This window comes from Parasteatoda tepidariorum, chromosome 3 (assembly GCF_982258835.1).
Source record: "Parasteatoda tepidariorum strain Cologne lab strain chromosome 3, Ptep-v5.0, whole genome shotgun sequence".
NCBI lineage: Eukaryota > Metazoa > Arthropoda > Arachnida > Araneae > Theridiidae > Parasteatoda > Parasteatoda tepidariorum.
The window spans coordinates 36,269,820-36,286,960 of record NC_141757.1 but is presented as its reverse complement, the minus strand read 5'-3'; the positions used below and the strand labels follow the sequence as shown (position 1 = coordinate 36,286,960).

The 17,141-nt window shown below is 26.8% G+C and overlaps 1 protein-coding gene and 1 pseudogene across 2 annotated transcripts; one reads left to right on the top strand and one right to left on the bottom strand.

Annotated features, from left to right (window-relative positions):
- Positions 1–2,597: 2,597 nt before the first annotated feature.
- On the top strand, positions 2,598–3,142 carry LOC147813738 (mitochondrial import inner membrane translocase subunit Tim8 A pseudogene; annotated as a pseudogene). Its single transcript, XR_015432497.1, has one exon. The product of XR_015432497.1 is annotated as a mitochondrial import inner membrane translocase subunit Tim8 A pseudogene (transcript).
- A 6,259-nt stretch (positions 3,143–9,401) lies between these two features.
- Positions 9,402–16,066, bottom strand: Bet3 (blocked early in transport 3). Its single transcript, XM_016050976.4, has 5 exons — positions 15,502–16,066; positions 13,771–13,868; positions 12,329–12,425; positions 11,607–11,789; positions 9,402–9,621 (listed from the first exon to the last, which is right to left on the bottom strand). The coding sequence occupies exons 1-5, from the start codon at positions 15,541–15,543 to the stop codon at positions 9,502–9,504; spliced, it is 540 nt and encodes a 179-aa protein (XP_015906462.1). The 5' UTR covers positions 15,544–16,066; the 3' UTR covers positions 9,402–9,501.
- Positions 16,067–17,141: the final 1,075 nt, after the last annotated feature.

Here is a 17,141-nt window from a genome sequence, read left to right as displayed (position 1 = left end):
TTTTAACACAATTAAAAGTTATAAATGTAATAAAACTCTTGGTATAAAACTATTTTTAATTATAATGATATTAGCAAATTCTAAGACTTTCTTAATAATCTCAATAATTTTTGTTTAAAGATATCAAACAGATTCTCCTGATGTTTAGATATATTAACAGAATAGAAATGGGATGTTTATTATTACTTTAAAAAAAAAAATTTCTCAATAATAAAGAAATTTTAAATAATAGCTACATTTCAACAAATTTTTCTAAAATTGATCTATTAATTAAGTAATTACAACGACAAAGCAATTATGACGATAACTATGCAATCTTCAATAAAGAATTCTATATTAAACTTTTAAATAATGCTTAAAAATAGTAAAAATTTAATTGACTAAATTAATTTGAATAATAAAATTATCATTAAAATTTTTTAGCTTTATCTAAGAGGTTAAAAATTAAAATTAATAATATGCAATTTCCACTCTGAATTATCAGTACAAAATTTCATAAAATCCTATTAAATTGAGAACAATCACTTGAGGGTCTAGTACTCTTTTGATTTTGACTAGTTTATTGATGAATTTAGAATTATCTTTGATACTGATAATATTTAGAATTATCTTTAATTTTCAAAATTATACAATTTTGTTAGATAATATTTAGCCTAAGGATTTAATCCTGCCTCCTAATCATAATGATAATATTAATTTTAGTTTTTTGGGTTTAGGTACTAAAAAAGAAGAACATATCTGCATTGTTGATTTATATGATAAGAGAAATAAATTTAAATTTAGTATAAATAAACTAATTACTTGGAATTTGAATGCTTCTAAAAATATTTGTTTAAATACCATTTTTAATCAAATGAATAGAATTAAAAGAATCTATAGTATTATTTATTTATCCAAAAAAACAAATGGACACACTCTTCCAAAATCTGATTTTTAAAAAAAACGATGAATACCCTACTAATGCAATTAAGTTCTATATAAAATCATTGAGTTAATTGAATGTTATAATTATTAATAAATTTATTAAAACTTTCTTGTTTAACTACATTTATACTTTTATCATATGCAATTCCAATTCAGGAAATTCCGTGACAAAAAAAACCTACTAAAAAATCTTTCTCTAAAATCATTAAAATTGTATAATTAAAAACCTACCTTAGTGATTTTAATTTTTAATATTTTATATCTGTCGTTAAACAGCTGACTCAATTTTGGGTTTACGACTACTAATGTTCAACTCTGTAGCCTTGTAATTTTGAACAAATCCAGAAGACAAAAAAACTCCTAGATCAGTACCCCCAGAGGTTTGGTTTTGTTATGGGAACATGGAGGACTTTGCGACTCGCCAGATTTAGCGTGCATCAGTCACCATTTACTACATGGGGAGTCTTCGGTCGGCCTAGGATCGAACCAACGAGCTCTTGAGCATGGTGCATTTCCTCATTTCCTTGTAATATTTTCCCCTTTTCATCTCTGTCAGTAATTTATTGATTTAAATTAGAAATGTGCCTCAAAATTTAACTTTTACAATTTTTCCTACATATTTAAATTCTAATACTCATATTAATAACACTTAAAAGGAATGAATATATGAAGGTAAACAAAATAATTCTGGTAAAATTTAAATCGAGGGGGGGGGGATAAAAACAATGCTACAATAGGCGATCGAATAGCCTTAGAGCAGAATTCTCTACCTATGGCAACACTTCGCATGCTTTCCCTATTAGCATGTGGAGAGTCATATAGGAAGGAAGTGCATAAGTTTCTCTCTTGATTTTCATATTGAATAAAATCTTTAAGCTAGAAAACTATATGGAACTGAAAACTACATAAACATAGTTCTAAAGAAAAGCATTACGGAAATTTTAAAAAAATTTATTAAATAAAAAGGAAAAATATTAAGAAAAATATTAAGAAAATGGAAAATATCGCAGTACATTCCTATACAACTGAAAAGAGGAGGGAAGGGAGCAGGGCCAAAGGCATGAAACCGGTTTCTCCCCAGATGGCGTATTCGATCGTTGCGATCGCCAATAGATATGAGATATTTACACCAATCAAAATTTTTAATAATATTTATAATATTAAATTTTTAATAATATAAAATAAAATATGAAATAAATAGGACGTACAATATTCTTAAAGAATCATTTTATGTTCATAAATTCTAATAAAAAGAAAAAGAAGAATTGTATGTGCTTATTCATTGAAAACTAATTCCATTCCTTCCTTATAATGAGCGGAATGGAAGTTGAATCATGCTCAAAGCACACGCCCGTTCATAAGTTGCTAAAATAAAATTTTAAAGAAAACGATTCTCATTAGAGTGGGTGTAAAAGTCGAATGGGAGAAAATACGACTATAATTTATGAACTCCAAAAGTAATTCAAAAATGCCAAAAAGAGTAAAGTAGCCAAATCTAGTAGACATGGATAACAGTGAAGTGATAACGATGGTAAAATTAGCCAATAAGATCTATCTATTCAATTTCCAGTAGCGGCTGTTGAGCTTCGCCCTCTTCAAAAAGATGCGATCTCTAAATAGTCCTCTACTATACAAGCTATAAGCAAATTTAAATACACTTATAAGCAGCATGCTTTCTTGATCAAGTCATGCTACTGTTAGTCCATGCTATGACTCTTGCTTTTCTAAATTTACGTAAGCTTTAAAATCTTATAATTAATCTTTGTTTTTTCGCTAGAAAAATATTCCACAAAGTGGTCCACTCTACTTTTCTCAACAAATAAAAAACTTATCAAAATGAGTTTTGGTAGCGATTTCAGTTCGAATCGACCTCTAGGATCTGGTGTTGATAAAGATCTGGAGAGGTTTATAGAAGAAGAAAATCAAAAACAACGATTTCAGCAATTAGTGAATGAATTGAATGATAAATGCTGGGATATCTGCTTTGATGGAAAACCTTCACAAAGACTCGACTCTAAGACAGAAACCTGCGTTACGAATTGTGTGAACCGTTTTATTGATGCCTCCACCTTCATTCTCAAAAGACTGGAAAAAGTTGGTTCTCAGCACTCTGAAATGGAGTTCAATTAAAATATTGGAAGGAAACCTTTGTTTTGTACTAGTTGTTACTAATTTCAATGACCCTGTCATGTTATTCAAATAAATATAGTTCAAGATATATCCTTGTACTTCCTGATTTGCTTTCATCCTGTTGTACTTGCTCAGGGAGGGGTTGGGGAGAATTATCTACCTAAGAAATGATTATTCTTGTTACAGAAAATTGATTGCCTTTGCCAAATTCCCTTTAGAAAATTGGATAAGAAATTGAAGCAAGTGTACAATAAATGTGTAAATAAGATCATGTCAGTATATTTAAAAAAAAAATTTTACAGCGAAAAGAAATCCTAGAATTAACAAGAGTTATGTAACAGAATTTATTTTTTGCAATTTTATCTCTTATAAAATATTTAGTCTTGATTTTTAGATGCAGGAATCATTACATTTATATAGTTATCATTATCACATTTTAAAAATCTTCATATATTTAAGTCATTTTCTTAAGAACTATTCCATCGATTTTGTTCAAATTTGTATTTTGCCATTTAAAATAACATTCTTTACAATGATGTAAAACTTCTTATATCTTACAATTCAAAATTTTTTTACTATTTAATAAAGTGCCTATTTTTTAATCATTGTATTGAATAAAGGATGCCTAGTAAAAATAATACTTTAACAATGCAAACAAAATTACTATATGAATTGGTGTTTGAAATTGCATTGACTTTCATAAATATTTGGTATAAAAAAATTTATTTTATACGCCAGTGATTTCATATGGTGTTTTATATAATCATAGGGTTCCTTGGAAGGGTCACAGGGATTCCCAATAATTTTTCTTAGTAAAACACCAATAAGAAAAGAAGTAACCAATTTGAAGAAACCTTTTTTTTCCCATAGCGATGTATTAAACAAACTCTGAAGAAAAAAAATGTGCATTTATAAAAATTGCATTCATATTTTTCATCAAACTTTCAATTCAAAGTAAAATAATGAAATGTAAGAATTACTAAAACAGTTCATTTTCAAAAATTATGATTCAATGTAGTTTTAATTTTCAGCCTATACATACGCACAAATAAATCCAGAACTAGACTAGATGGTGCTCCACATCTGCAAATTCAATTGTTGACATTAAACTTGCAAGTTTTTTACTGTTATTAGACATCAATGCATTAAGAGACATAGTACGAATTGTGGGTAAATCGTCATTTCTAATGCATTGATAAAACGTTAATCGAAATTATTGTATAACATTGATTTTTCCAATGTTTATCCAATCTTACTCATTATACAGCACTTAGCTAAACCTAATGATTGCCCCACTTTAGAAAAAAACTTATAAGTAAAACTATTGAAATTTTTTGTTACATCTTCTATAGATATTCCTATATATGCTTTTTATTAAACTTTATAGTTTCTCCTTATAAAGAGTTTAATGATTTTTTTAAGTACTGCTAAAACTGGGGATGAGAATTTTTTCTATACCAAGTGTTTGAAGAAACTTTTTTTTTTTTTTTTAAAATTATAATTTCATTCTGATTTAAGTAATAGTATTAATTTCCAAACTATTTAATGTATCATTTTTAAATACGTGAATACTTAAAAGAAGCAGTTGAATAGGGAAAAAAAATTGAAGCAAATGTAATATTTTACGTAAATTTGTCCAGTAAAAGCATAATTTATAATTATATATCAAGAACTATTATATCATGATCAAATTTTATTAATTCTAGGTGCAAATCACATACTAAACTTATACATTACTACTAATCACATAATGAATTTATAATTGCAAATAGCATACTGATTTGTACAGAATAAATTAAACTGATTTGTACAGATTAAATTCATTGTAAGTACACAATAAAAAGAGGGCAATATAGAGTTACTTCCTTTCTTTTTTTTTTTTATTACTTTTGTGTTTATGTTTCATATTTCCCAAAGGGGAATTTAAATTGAAATTATTTGCAGCATTTTTAAAATTCTGTAATGTGTTATAGAGGTCTGACATTTATTTTATATCAAAATGTTTCAGATGAAACTAATAATAATATCCCATGTCATTTTAAATTATGCAGTTAAGAATGTGTAGAATAATTAGGAAGAATATATGATTTTTCTAACATTAAATTGAATATAATTTTGTTCAAACTATTATTTTTTTACGTAATAATACTTATTGGTGTTTTATGTATGAATCTTACATCAGGAAGTCACAGCAATTTATCCCAATTAGTACAATTTTAAATATTCATTTGAAATAAATGCTCTGTTAGGGAGGACACGTTTGATTAAATTTTACAATAACTACTTAATTGTTTTTGCAAATATGAGTTAAATGTAGAATGATAATGAATGTTAATAAAATCACTATAATAGTTTAGAGCTCAATACCTGTCCTGGTTTATATTAATGTCTTTTGAGGCATAATTTTTTTTTTATTTTTTAATCTAAATTTGTTCTTTTTATTTATTTATTTATTTATTTTTGCATTTTAGGCTTTATGGGATGCATTTTGTTTATAACATCTGCAGTGATATTCATGGAACTAATTTATTCGAACATACTGTAATTTTCTTCCTTTTAATTTTCAATGCTTTGAAATCTCCAGAGTCCCGAAACTTCCAAACAAAATTTAAATAACTGTCTTTTCAGCTAATTTTAAAAAAATACTGAAACAATTATAAATCTTTAAATGTCTTTTTAATAAAACTTTTCTTTAACTTAAATATGTTCAAAAGAAATATAGTTCAAGTATTTATTTAAAAATTACATTTCATTAGCAAAGAAAAAAATAATAAATAAATGAAATTAATTTTTCCAGTGAGAAAGTTTTAGATAAAATTAAATTGTACCAGTCTTTAAGTTGAAATATGCAAAGCTCGAAATATTCTTTAATCTAAAAATATTATTCATATACTTTAATTTTGAAATGAAAGTGATATTGCTTTAAATACAAATACAGGGGTGATTGTGAGCCCAAGTCAAAATTCCGGAAAATTTCTTGAGTTAAAAAAAAAGTTTAAATTGGAAAATTAGAAAAAAAATTTAAACAAGGTTTTTTTTCCTTTTTCTCAATATTTCTTAGTTTACTTAAAATATATTTAAAATTTTACACATACCTTTCTTTCCTGAGTTTATGATTATAGCAACTATTTACTGATAAAAAAGAATGAATATTAATCATGAATATAGGCTTATAAAGTATCTTTCTGGCTCTCCCTTACAAACAAATAAAATAAACTGTGTTTTTAAGTTCCACCTTTGAAAATTTGATTTCCGGAAACTTCTGTGATCAATGATTTTTTTAAACGTCTAGACCTTCGATCTCCGGAACCTGTTACAACCTAGCATTCCCCTAAGCCTATTATAAATTAAGTCTATAATTATTGAGATTTAAAAAATTTAATCACTTTGCTGTATTTTTTAGCTAACTTAATGTCATCAGAAACTTAATTGCAAATTTAATTTTTTATTGGATTTCTATTGTGGATATTCCTCTAACTACTATGTATGATAAAGTTTGTAAGAACTGCTATTTTAATGGCTGTTAATGATAACTATAAATGAGTGTCGTGCTAGAAATAGACCTATTATGCTTTTGTTTGGTTTGGAGTCAATTGCAAAAACTCCCCATAGTAAAAAGAACTGCAGCTATTTTGGGTCTGGTCAACAAAATTTGTGCTGATAAAAATATAGTCTACATTTATTAGTGTGACCCTTCGATTATATTCTTGGCTACATTAAATCCCATTTGCTATTTCATAGACACGTTATTTTAACATCCATTAGAATTGAACTATTCATTCCAATTTAGCAACCGAAATTTTGTTTAATTTACAGAAAATCACTCCAAAAGCAGGTGTTAAGACATTTTTGCATTTTCCAAACACACATTTTCTCATTGGCAATGAGTCGATCTGTAACAAAAGTGCGGAGAAAACTATACAAACCACTATTTCTTCTAATGTTACTACTTAATAAACATGAATTTTCTTGATTTCTCTATGAATGAAGAACGTGTGACAGGAGCACCTATTCTGGGCGTAATCTATTATCAAAAGAATTGTGAAATATGGAATGCACCATTAATGAAATTTCAAAGTGTATATAGCACCTTTATTTAGAAATTGGAGTTTCTGGTATGATAACAACTTTACAAAATTTTCTTCAAAGGATTCACTATATTCATCAATTATATTTTTCCTGCTTGAAAATTGTACGAGATAGTTTACTTCGGAGTTAAAACATGTATTAGTTTTTCTCTGTGTATATTATTTAGTAAAAATGACTGCTCCTAACTAATGTAATGCTTTGAAAAGAAAATTTCAAATGAAGGGGACAGAAAAATATCAAAATCACAAATTGCTAAATTATTCAAGATCCTGAATAGCACTTTGTTTACACTAATTACAATAAAAATCGTAATGTAATTCTAAAAGCAGCAAAATAAAGTATTGATTTCATGACAATCGTTCCCAAGATGCAAAATTTCAAAATCTAGAAAAAAAGTACTGAATGACTGGTTAAAGTTTATGCGCAATATAAAACAATGTCCACTTGAAAAAATTCAAATGTATTTTTTAAACTTCAATATACTATATTAAATAATGCTTAAAAAGACATAGGCATGCTTACTAGAAAAGGAAGCATTAAAAATGTTGGATTTCCCTCAAAAGTACTTCTGAGAGACAAATCTAATTTTCTGTCATTTGTGTTAAGAAATGTGACAAGTTGCATGCATGATTGCTTGCAAGAATGTTTTTTTTTTAATTATGAATAATCACGTACATACATTTTTTGATGCAATGATTTTAAGAAATTATAAATACTAAACTATATAAATCCAAGGAAATAACTCAGCTTCTTAGTTCACCTAATAGCAAGAAGCTATCAATTGACTTAAATTACGCCTACAAAGAAGATCAAGCTGCTAGGGTGTAGTAAGTGGTCATTTCTCATTTAGAACCAATGATTAACAAAAAAAATATTGAACTGGAAAAAAATGTGATGATCATAGGGTCTGTCTGACGAAAATACATTACATTATAACAGCTGTATTCCAATAATTTTGAAGAAATATTTATTCCTAAAACAGAAAATTTGATAATTGAAAATCAGTTGTTTGTTAATCATTTTATTTGAATTTTACAATATTTATGACATACTCTTCATAAAAATAAGTCAAAAATATAATATTGATCTGTTTTTATTTTAAATAATAGATATCAATGTAGTTAATACTTATACTATCTTGATATGTTGAATTCAGAGCATGAAAAAAAGAGGGACATAAAATTAAGGTAGGCAAAAATCAGGACTTTTTTTATTTAAATTATATATTTATATATATATATTTAGATTCACCAATAAAATTAATTGGCAATACTTAATATAATCTAAAAACAATATATGAACTTAAATACATATTTAATAATATATATTTAATATAATAAACAAAAATGAAAAAAAGTAATACTATGAAATTTTTACAAACTGAACACTGACTAAAAAAAAAAAATATCATAGTTATTTTCATTCAATCTCAACACACTCTTGAACTTGTAAAGATAAAGACCCAATTTGTTGGTTAAATTTCACATGAAAAATAAATTAATTTAAATCAAGAAACACAAAATCAATTATTCTAACTTACTTTAGGCAAAACAAGTCTTACTTCATTATTTAATATACAAACTAGATATTTATTAAGTTTTAAAAGTACTTGCATTTAATTTAAATAAACATTAACCAAATGAATATAATTCAAATAGGTATCTTAAACTACAATTATTTCTCACAAGTTTCAGTAACTTTTAATCTCATCTGGTCTCTTGTTTATTAGTCTATTAAATATTTGAAAATCAAATAATAATAATTTAAAAAATCACGTGATTTAAATCAACTGAGCAACCCAATTATAATTTAAACTTAATATCACTAATTATCACCTTTAATATCACTTAAATGAGTGGTTTTTAAAAAAAATCAAGTAATTTGAATCATATTGAGCAACCCTGCAATTATTTAAACTTTATTTCTTTAGATATAACCTTCAATATGACTTAAATGAGTGGTTTTTATAAAATAAAGTAATTTAAATCATACCAACCCTGAATAAGATAAGGGTTTAACTAAAAATGAGCAACCCAGCATTACAAAATAATTTTTTAGAAAACATGTAGTACTAATATATTATATATTGAAAATTTTAACGAAATGTATATTGAATATATTTTTGGTAATGTTAAGTTTTATTTTACATATCTGCAGGATAAAAGTGTTGTCAGTGTTAAAGAATAAAAATCTTCGTATATTACTAAATTTCAAAACTTGTAGTAAATTTTTTTTTCTGTAGAAAAAAAGATTACTTATTAACAGTAGACATATTTATTTACAAAGGACAGGAATGAATATCTTATTATATAAATTTCTAGCTTTCAATAAAATAAAAAAAAAGAAGTGTGGATCATATTAATCTTCACCAACAGGCACGGCCTCTTCTAAGCGACGAATAAATCTTATCCGTAACTCAGTGGTACTGTCTCCTTTTAACTGATCTTGAACAAACCATGCACTCACATCCATTTGCACCTAAAAATAAGTTTAATAATAGGTTAGTAGGCACAGTTTCACTACAGTGACCATTTAACTTTGACAACTAAAGAAAATTCTGTGCCTCAATAAACTCTTGGTGCTCACTTTCCAAACTAGCTATGAATAATACAGATAGCATTTAAAAAATCAAATTGTCACAATTTTAAGGTATAAACACTACTATTTAAATTCTATACAGATACATAATATTAATAAAACTATAAATGAATTTACTATAAAATAAATAAAAAAAAGTAACACTTTACATAAAGATACTAAACTAAAAATTATACAACAATGAAATTTTACTCTTCTTTATAAAGTTGAATTGATTAGTTGGAATCAAATGTTCTAGTTTTTGGTAAAATTCGAACAAGTCCTTATTGCCTTTCTTATTATTCTGCATTTGAACTATTAATTTTTTTTTTAAATTTATGTTCTTTTTGCTTTTATATAACACAAGAGAATAGCTTGTTAAAATGGTAAAAGATTTTTTTTTCTTTTTGCTTTTTCTTTTTCAATTCCCATTAATCAAGAGGCAAAAAAGAAAAGAAATTTTAAAAAAAGAAGAGAAAAAAAACATGAATCAAAAATTTAAAATACAAAAAAAATAATATAAATTTAAAAAAACAAAACAAAAAGAATAAAAAAAAGTGAAAGAAAAAAAAATTATTTAATAATAAATTTTAAAAAATAGAACTTTCAATGCTACCCAAAATAATTATAATTTTGGAATGGCCTAAGTCCTTTAGAAAACAGATGGAAAGGTTTACAACATACATTATTACAACATAAACAGTTACTATATAAGCAGTCAGTAAATATCGCTTGCACTTTTTGTTGCAAGGCTGGGCCATAAGTAGCCCAACCTTATTTAAAAGGTTAAACGTTTACCAACAGAAAATCTTTACCAATTTCCATTTACTAATTTCTCTTAGATGCCAGCCTTGCCGGGCAAACTAGCTCGTTGGAAAAATAAATTGTCGGGAAAATAAATTGTACCAATAATATGATATTCAGAAATGCGGACCTTCTGAATCCCTAAGCAGTCCAGGTTTTCTAGATCATACTGTATATTATTTCTGTGTGCAAGATAACATTCTCTCAACCTTAGAATATCAGTATTGTTATGTTTTTGTACATTGATTGAGAATTGAGTAAAAAACTGAAACTAGGCATGTGAAATGGAGGTCAGGTCCCTTAAGGATGGTAGCTGCAATGATGGTAATGGAGAATCACAATGAAGTTTCCTGCATTGGTGCATTAGTAAGATACAATTGAACAGGAATAACCTTATATGGAAAAAATAACCAAGAGTATTTATTTTGTTAAACAAAATATCTATAAGGAAGGAATTTATATATCTATAATATATAAGTATTTTTTTTAACTGCACCATTGTTGGTTTCTTTTTAAAAATGTTTCACAAATAGGCCAAACGTTCTTTAAAAATGGAACAATTAAAATACTTTGCTTTTTGAATCTATCAAGTGTATTAGTATTTAATATTTTTCTTCAAATGCAAAATCAAAAATTTTGCACATTTTTAACTTCCGTTAATAAGTTCTTAAACTCAATATAGATAAATCATAACTGTTAAATAAAAAGTTTAAGCGGCAAGCAAATTTCTTAACTGGATCTTTCTTTTTACCAATCAAAACAGTTTTTAAAGTGAAAAATGTTAAAGAAAGGGGAAGAGATTAGAGAGTTGCTGCAGTGAAGGAGAATCCACACTGGGACCTCAGAAAGCATTATTAATCGAAAAATATATTTTCACAAACTTTTCTAAAGATAATTTTAGAGTAACACTTAAGGATCGTAGAGCAAGACGCTAAAGAGGTGACTGGGTATAGCTCTAACAAGAGACTTCCCCAATAATTTTAAAAACAGAATGGAAGCATTATTTTTATTATCTAAAAACAATATAGAGTAACCTAATTATCTATCTCAGTTAAAAAAAAAAAAAAAAACAGATGACTTACCATCTCCAGTGCACCCCTAATAGCACCTGCGAGGATGTTACAATATTTTAGTCCACTATGACCCTCTGGAAGTTCCACAAACTCAGTCAGGGGATTTGAGTCGATTAAAAGGGAGAACTCATCTGCGGCAGAACTCCAATTAGTGATGACAGGAGTTATGCCCAAGTACATCTTGAAGGCTGTCTGACCAAAGAAAAAAAAAAGACTTCAATTTGAAGCAATAAAATGAAATAGTCTCAATTAAATTTGCTTACATACAAATATTTCATTTCGTTACTGAATAACTATCTGTAACTGATATCAAATTTAAATATTACAGAATAATTTTAAAAATCTGGACTTCCAGAATTTGGAAACCTCTGTAAACTGGAAATTTCTTTTATTCCATAGAAACATAAAAATTAGCTAACTTGATTTTAAAATAGAAAATTTGAAGCAAAATGTTAAAATTATGTCCCTCTTTTAATAAAAAAGGGAAGTAAAAATGAGTTTCAGTATAATACTAAAATACCTAATCTAAATCAAATAATTATCTAATAAGTACTAACAATTATCTAATCTAATAATTATGAATATTTTAGTAAGAAACGATGTAAAAAGAAAATTTTATTAAAATTAGCTCCATTTAAAAATCTTACTGATATAAGATTTACCAAAGGCTATGAGACTTAGCCAAATTGGAAAAGTCTTTAGAGTTTAAAGTGTTCTACTTTTTATCTTACTTGTAGTTTATCTGCAGTATCCCTCAAGTCATGACAACGACCAGCATTTGTTCTTGCTAAAAAGTCTTCAACAATCCTCACCCCTATATTATGACCCCTAAAATAAAACAAGAAAAGGAAAATAGATTTGCAATGTTACTAAATAATATATATATATAAGCATCAAAAGCTATAAAAAACAAGAGTATGACAAATAATTAATATTGTATAAATATTAAAGTATATTTTAATAACTTATTTTTAAATTTTGTTCTCGTACAACAAATTTCAAATGATTTAACAAACATCAGATACAAATGTTTATTATTACTTCAAAAGAGTTTGCAGCAGGGTTGGGTTTTTGACGTCAAAAACTGGTTTTTGACATGACAGTGGTAAAAACCGTGTTTTTACCGGTAAAAACCGTCAAAAACCTACTGTTTTCTTTACTTTATGGCATATAGCGGACAATATATTATTTTCACATAATTGCCATTATAAATGAATGTTGTAAATGAATGCTGTTGATTTTTCAACTATATACATGCATTCTTATAGAAAGATATATATTCATATAGAAATATTGTAATATACTTATTGAAAATAGTGATACTTACTTTTATCATTATAGCTTGATTTGCAAAGGATTCAAAATTTTGCACATCTTAATTGTTAGAAATAAACAAACAAATAAAAAAGCTTGGAACTATTAATAAATTCAAGAACTAAAATGAAGAATTTGAAATTTGGCATTTCTTAAATATTAGAAATAAGCTAAACAAAACTTTCAAAACTTGTAACTACTAACAAACTCTAAGTCAAGAGTGATTTGACATTCTTCAGTAATGTAATATGCCAAACAAAATGATGCTTGGAAAGGTTGAAAATTTCGTTTAGTATCCTAATGTTTTACTTCAAAGAGTATGTTTTGATATAATCATGTTGGGAAAATGCAAGAATCTGTTCCTAAATATATAATTTTATATATAATATCCTAATTTTATAATTATAATTTTATTGCCCAAAAATGAATTAATTTTAAATTATAAGCAGTTAAACTGAAATAAAAAAAATACAGTTTTACCAAAACTATGGGTTTTCGACAGTTTTTGACAGAGGGGTTTTTGACATGACGATAAAAACCATGGTATAAACCGGTAAAAACCATCATGTGTCAAAAACTTGCCAACCCTGGTTTGCAGGTATGAAACTATTACGGTGACTGAATATGGAAGTCTGATATTTAAGATGATAGTTTAAAATTTTATTCAATGCATTTCACAGGTACGACAAGTATGGTGGGGCCAAGTTTCTACAAGAAATTACTGGGACTAAGCATTTTATAAGAAATTACTAAGCAAAACAAAATAAATTGCAAACATTAAATTAAAGAGCTTGAGGCATTCATCTATTAAATTTTAAAAAAACTTTTTTAAATTAATATTCATATTTAAAAGTCATACATGCGCTCTAACTGCTTGTTGACATCATCATCACTTTCATAATCTTTAAGGATCTGTGAAATAAGGGATCCATAAGTCAAGGCAAACAACTCGGAACTCTGTTGAAAAAAATATAAATAAGTTAGAATCAAGCAATAAATAGAATCTCAAGAGCTATAATTATGAATGCAGCAAATTGTCATTTGACTAGGTATATCTGAGGGAGGCTATTCAGCAGTCAAATAATATCAGTTTAAAAATTAAACACATAAACTGAATCAATATTTTTATAAAAAGACTTACAAGTTGAAACACTAGTGGACCAAAAATGACTTAGGATTTTGAAAAAGGACACAACAATTGTTACATTTCTAATATTATTTACAACAAGAGTGAACATACTTTCAACATACTTTTTTAAAAATACAAATTCATTATTACAGAATCCATTTTATTTTATAAAATGCACTACTAATCCAATAAGCCAATGTTGCCTACTCAGTAAAAAAAAAAAAAAAAAAAAAAAAAAGAAAAAAAAAAAACTCAAATTTTAAAGTAAGAGTCCATTCATCACGGAATTTTATTTTATACCTACTTTCATGCTATTATTAAGTATACATTGCTTTTATTAAGTTGTTATGTGCAATGTTTTTTTTTTTATTGTACAGGAAATTTTTAAAAAAATTAAAAAAATTTCCACCAAAAATCCTTTTCACTTTATTGAGAATCTTCTAACTTTGACTCAGACCATAAGTTGTCTAGAATGAAGGAACAAATTCCACCAGGATACAGAAATTGGAGATGTCTGAGCTTAAAACCCTATCTTTTCTCTAGACGTGCGTTATATAACGAAAATCGCAGCTCATGACCAACATAATATCATATGCTAAGAATGCATCATTAAAATTTCAAAAATTTTGAAGTAGCAAATATTTGATAAATTTTTTTTTACTTAGGTTGTAGCGATCTTAAGTTATGATGTCCATTTTACAACTGAAAGTCGACTACAGGGTTCATCAAAGTTAGATTTTAAAAATAAAAAAAACTTTCTGCGAACACAAAATCTCAACTAACAAAAACTTTCAGCACTCAATAATAAACTCTTGTAGCTAGTTTCAATCCTTTTGTCACTAGTGAATCATTTACATCAACCATTGTCACTAGAGAATTATATACAATCATTAATCAGTCACTCATTTTAGGGAAATTTGTTTGAAAATTGCATAGACAAATCTTGAGTTACAGTCCTTTTGCCCTCAGAGTAATCATGGGAGATTACACGGTTTTCTTCTCCATACAATGCAAATTTCTCCCAATACTTAATCCAGGAGCACCTTTGTCATCTAGATTAGATTAAAAACTACAGGGCTATGGAGTTGAACATTGAGTGTAACTCAAAACTGGGTTGGCTGTTCAATATCAGTAATTTATTAAAAAAAAAAAAAAACTGGTAAACGTGCAATAGGATATAGCAAATAAAAAAACACATCACAGAGAGACCAACTCGGGTATACTTAGTCATCCCTAAACTTTCGCAAATTCAAAATTTCCTTGGCACCTTGAAAATACACATGCTCCTTTTTAAAAGCTTTCAATCCACTAACATGATAAAACAAGAACAATAAATTGATAAACTCAAATTTAAAAAATATCACATCTTCCAATAAGAAGTCATCGTTAAGAATGCTAACAAAAGTCAATTTTCAAAACAAAAAAACGTAAAGCTAACAAAAGTATTATTTTCCTACTTACAACTTTCTTAGGATCGGCTACTTTTAACATTTGACGGGACATTTTTTTTAAATGGAAAGTAATTTATTAAAAGAAAACTAGGAGAAAATTCAATGAACAACAATATTGTTCGAAAATGACACAAATCAAAATTTTACAACATCACACTTAAATTAAAAATTGATTATTTGGGATCTGATTTTTAGTACGGTTGAAACACGGGATGAAAACAAAGCATACATCAAATCTTTTCAACTATCGAGTTTAATCGGTTCTTGTTTAACTAGTGGAACTTGTAAAAATTTAACGAACGGTAGTTACACAGCCTTCATTTCTACCACCCATTTCTGTTCATATCAACTACCATACTTCCAATTCCAATAATATTTTATAATTAAACCAGAAGTGGATGGTTGAGCGTGTAAAGCTAAGCACAGATGGCGCTAAGGATTAAAATTCGTCGTAAGATTTCCAGGTTACTACTTCCGATTGATTTTTACGCCAATGTTTGAAAAAGCACGCCATTCAATATTAATATAATTATACTGTGTTTACAAAATAACGTGTTCTTTCAATTTAAATTTAAACCAAACAAACAACAAATTCGGAAAACTCCACAAGCATGCTATGATGCAACTCAAAAAATTACAAACTAAGATATTTTGCATAACTATAGCCAAATAAGGGATAACACTCAAAACATGACACTTTATTTGTGTTTTCAAATTAATTTTCTTAAGTTTATTTTAGGCTCAAAACCAGATAAAATTTATAAATTATAGAGAACTCTTATGAATGGTGAAATTACGCATAAATTTTAACACAAATTACAATAATAAAACTTCCTAAAAAATTATCCCATCGCCTCGTAAGCATACTAAAAGAGTGATAAACCGGTAGTTTTCTGAAATTTTCCCGGGTTTAGGTTTTCCCGGTTTGTTATAGATGGCAAACAACAACAATCACGAGCTCTTGACCTACTCTACTTCCAGTTAGAAAGTATGCAGCTGTCGATATTTTAGAATAAAGGAAGAGTCGATATTTTAGAATAAAGGAAATAAATTATATAATTTCTGAATAACAGAAATAAATCGATATAAAAGAAATGAATTATATAATTTCTGAACTCAAATTTGCTGTATTTCATAAGACATTAATGATATTAAACAATTCTGGTGAGTTTGAAGTCAAAATTTGTTTTAGTGATTTAGAGATGTATTATTGTCAAAAGAAAAAAAGAAAGGTGACATGGTTTCTAGATTTAGAAATAATTCACTTTTTTAGCATTTCTGGTTTGGTCTCTTTTTACTTGTGCAAGACGTGCACCATCATGGAGCATGAGAGAGATTAAATTTATTTTACAAACTATCATTTTGGTTTAAATTTCGCAGTTTGTATATTGTTAACAAAGTAAAAAGTATTTTATAACCATTATTTTTTCAAATGACAAGTCTTACATCTTGAAATGACAGATCTTCAGTCTTCAGCAATAAACAAAACTTAATTACAGGAAATAAACAGGACTTAATTCATAATTTGAATAAATCCTTAATATTAATTTAACAAAGAGAAACTGCAGGGAAAAATAAATTACATAAATTTATCTTATAGAATTCCATTTATAATTTATTTTTTTATCATATTTCAGGAATTCATTTTAT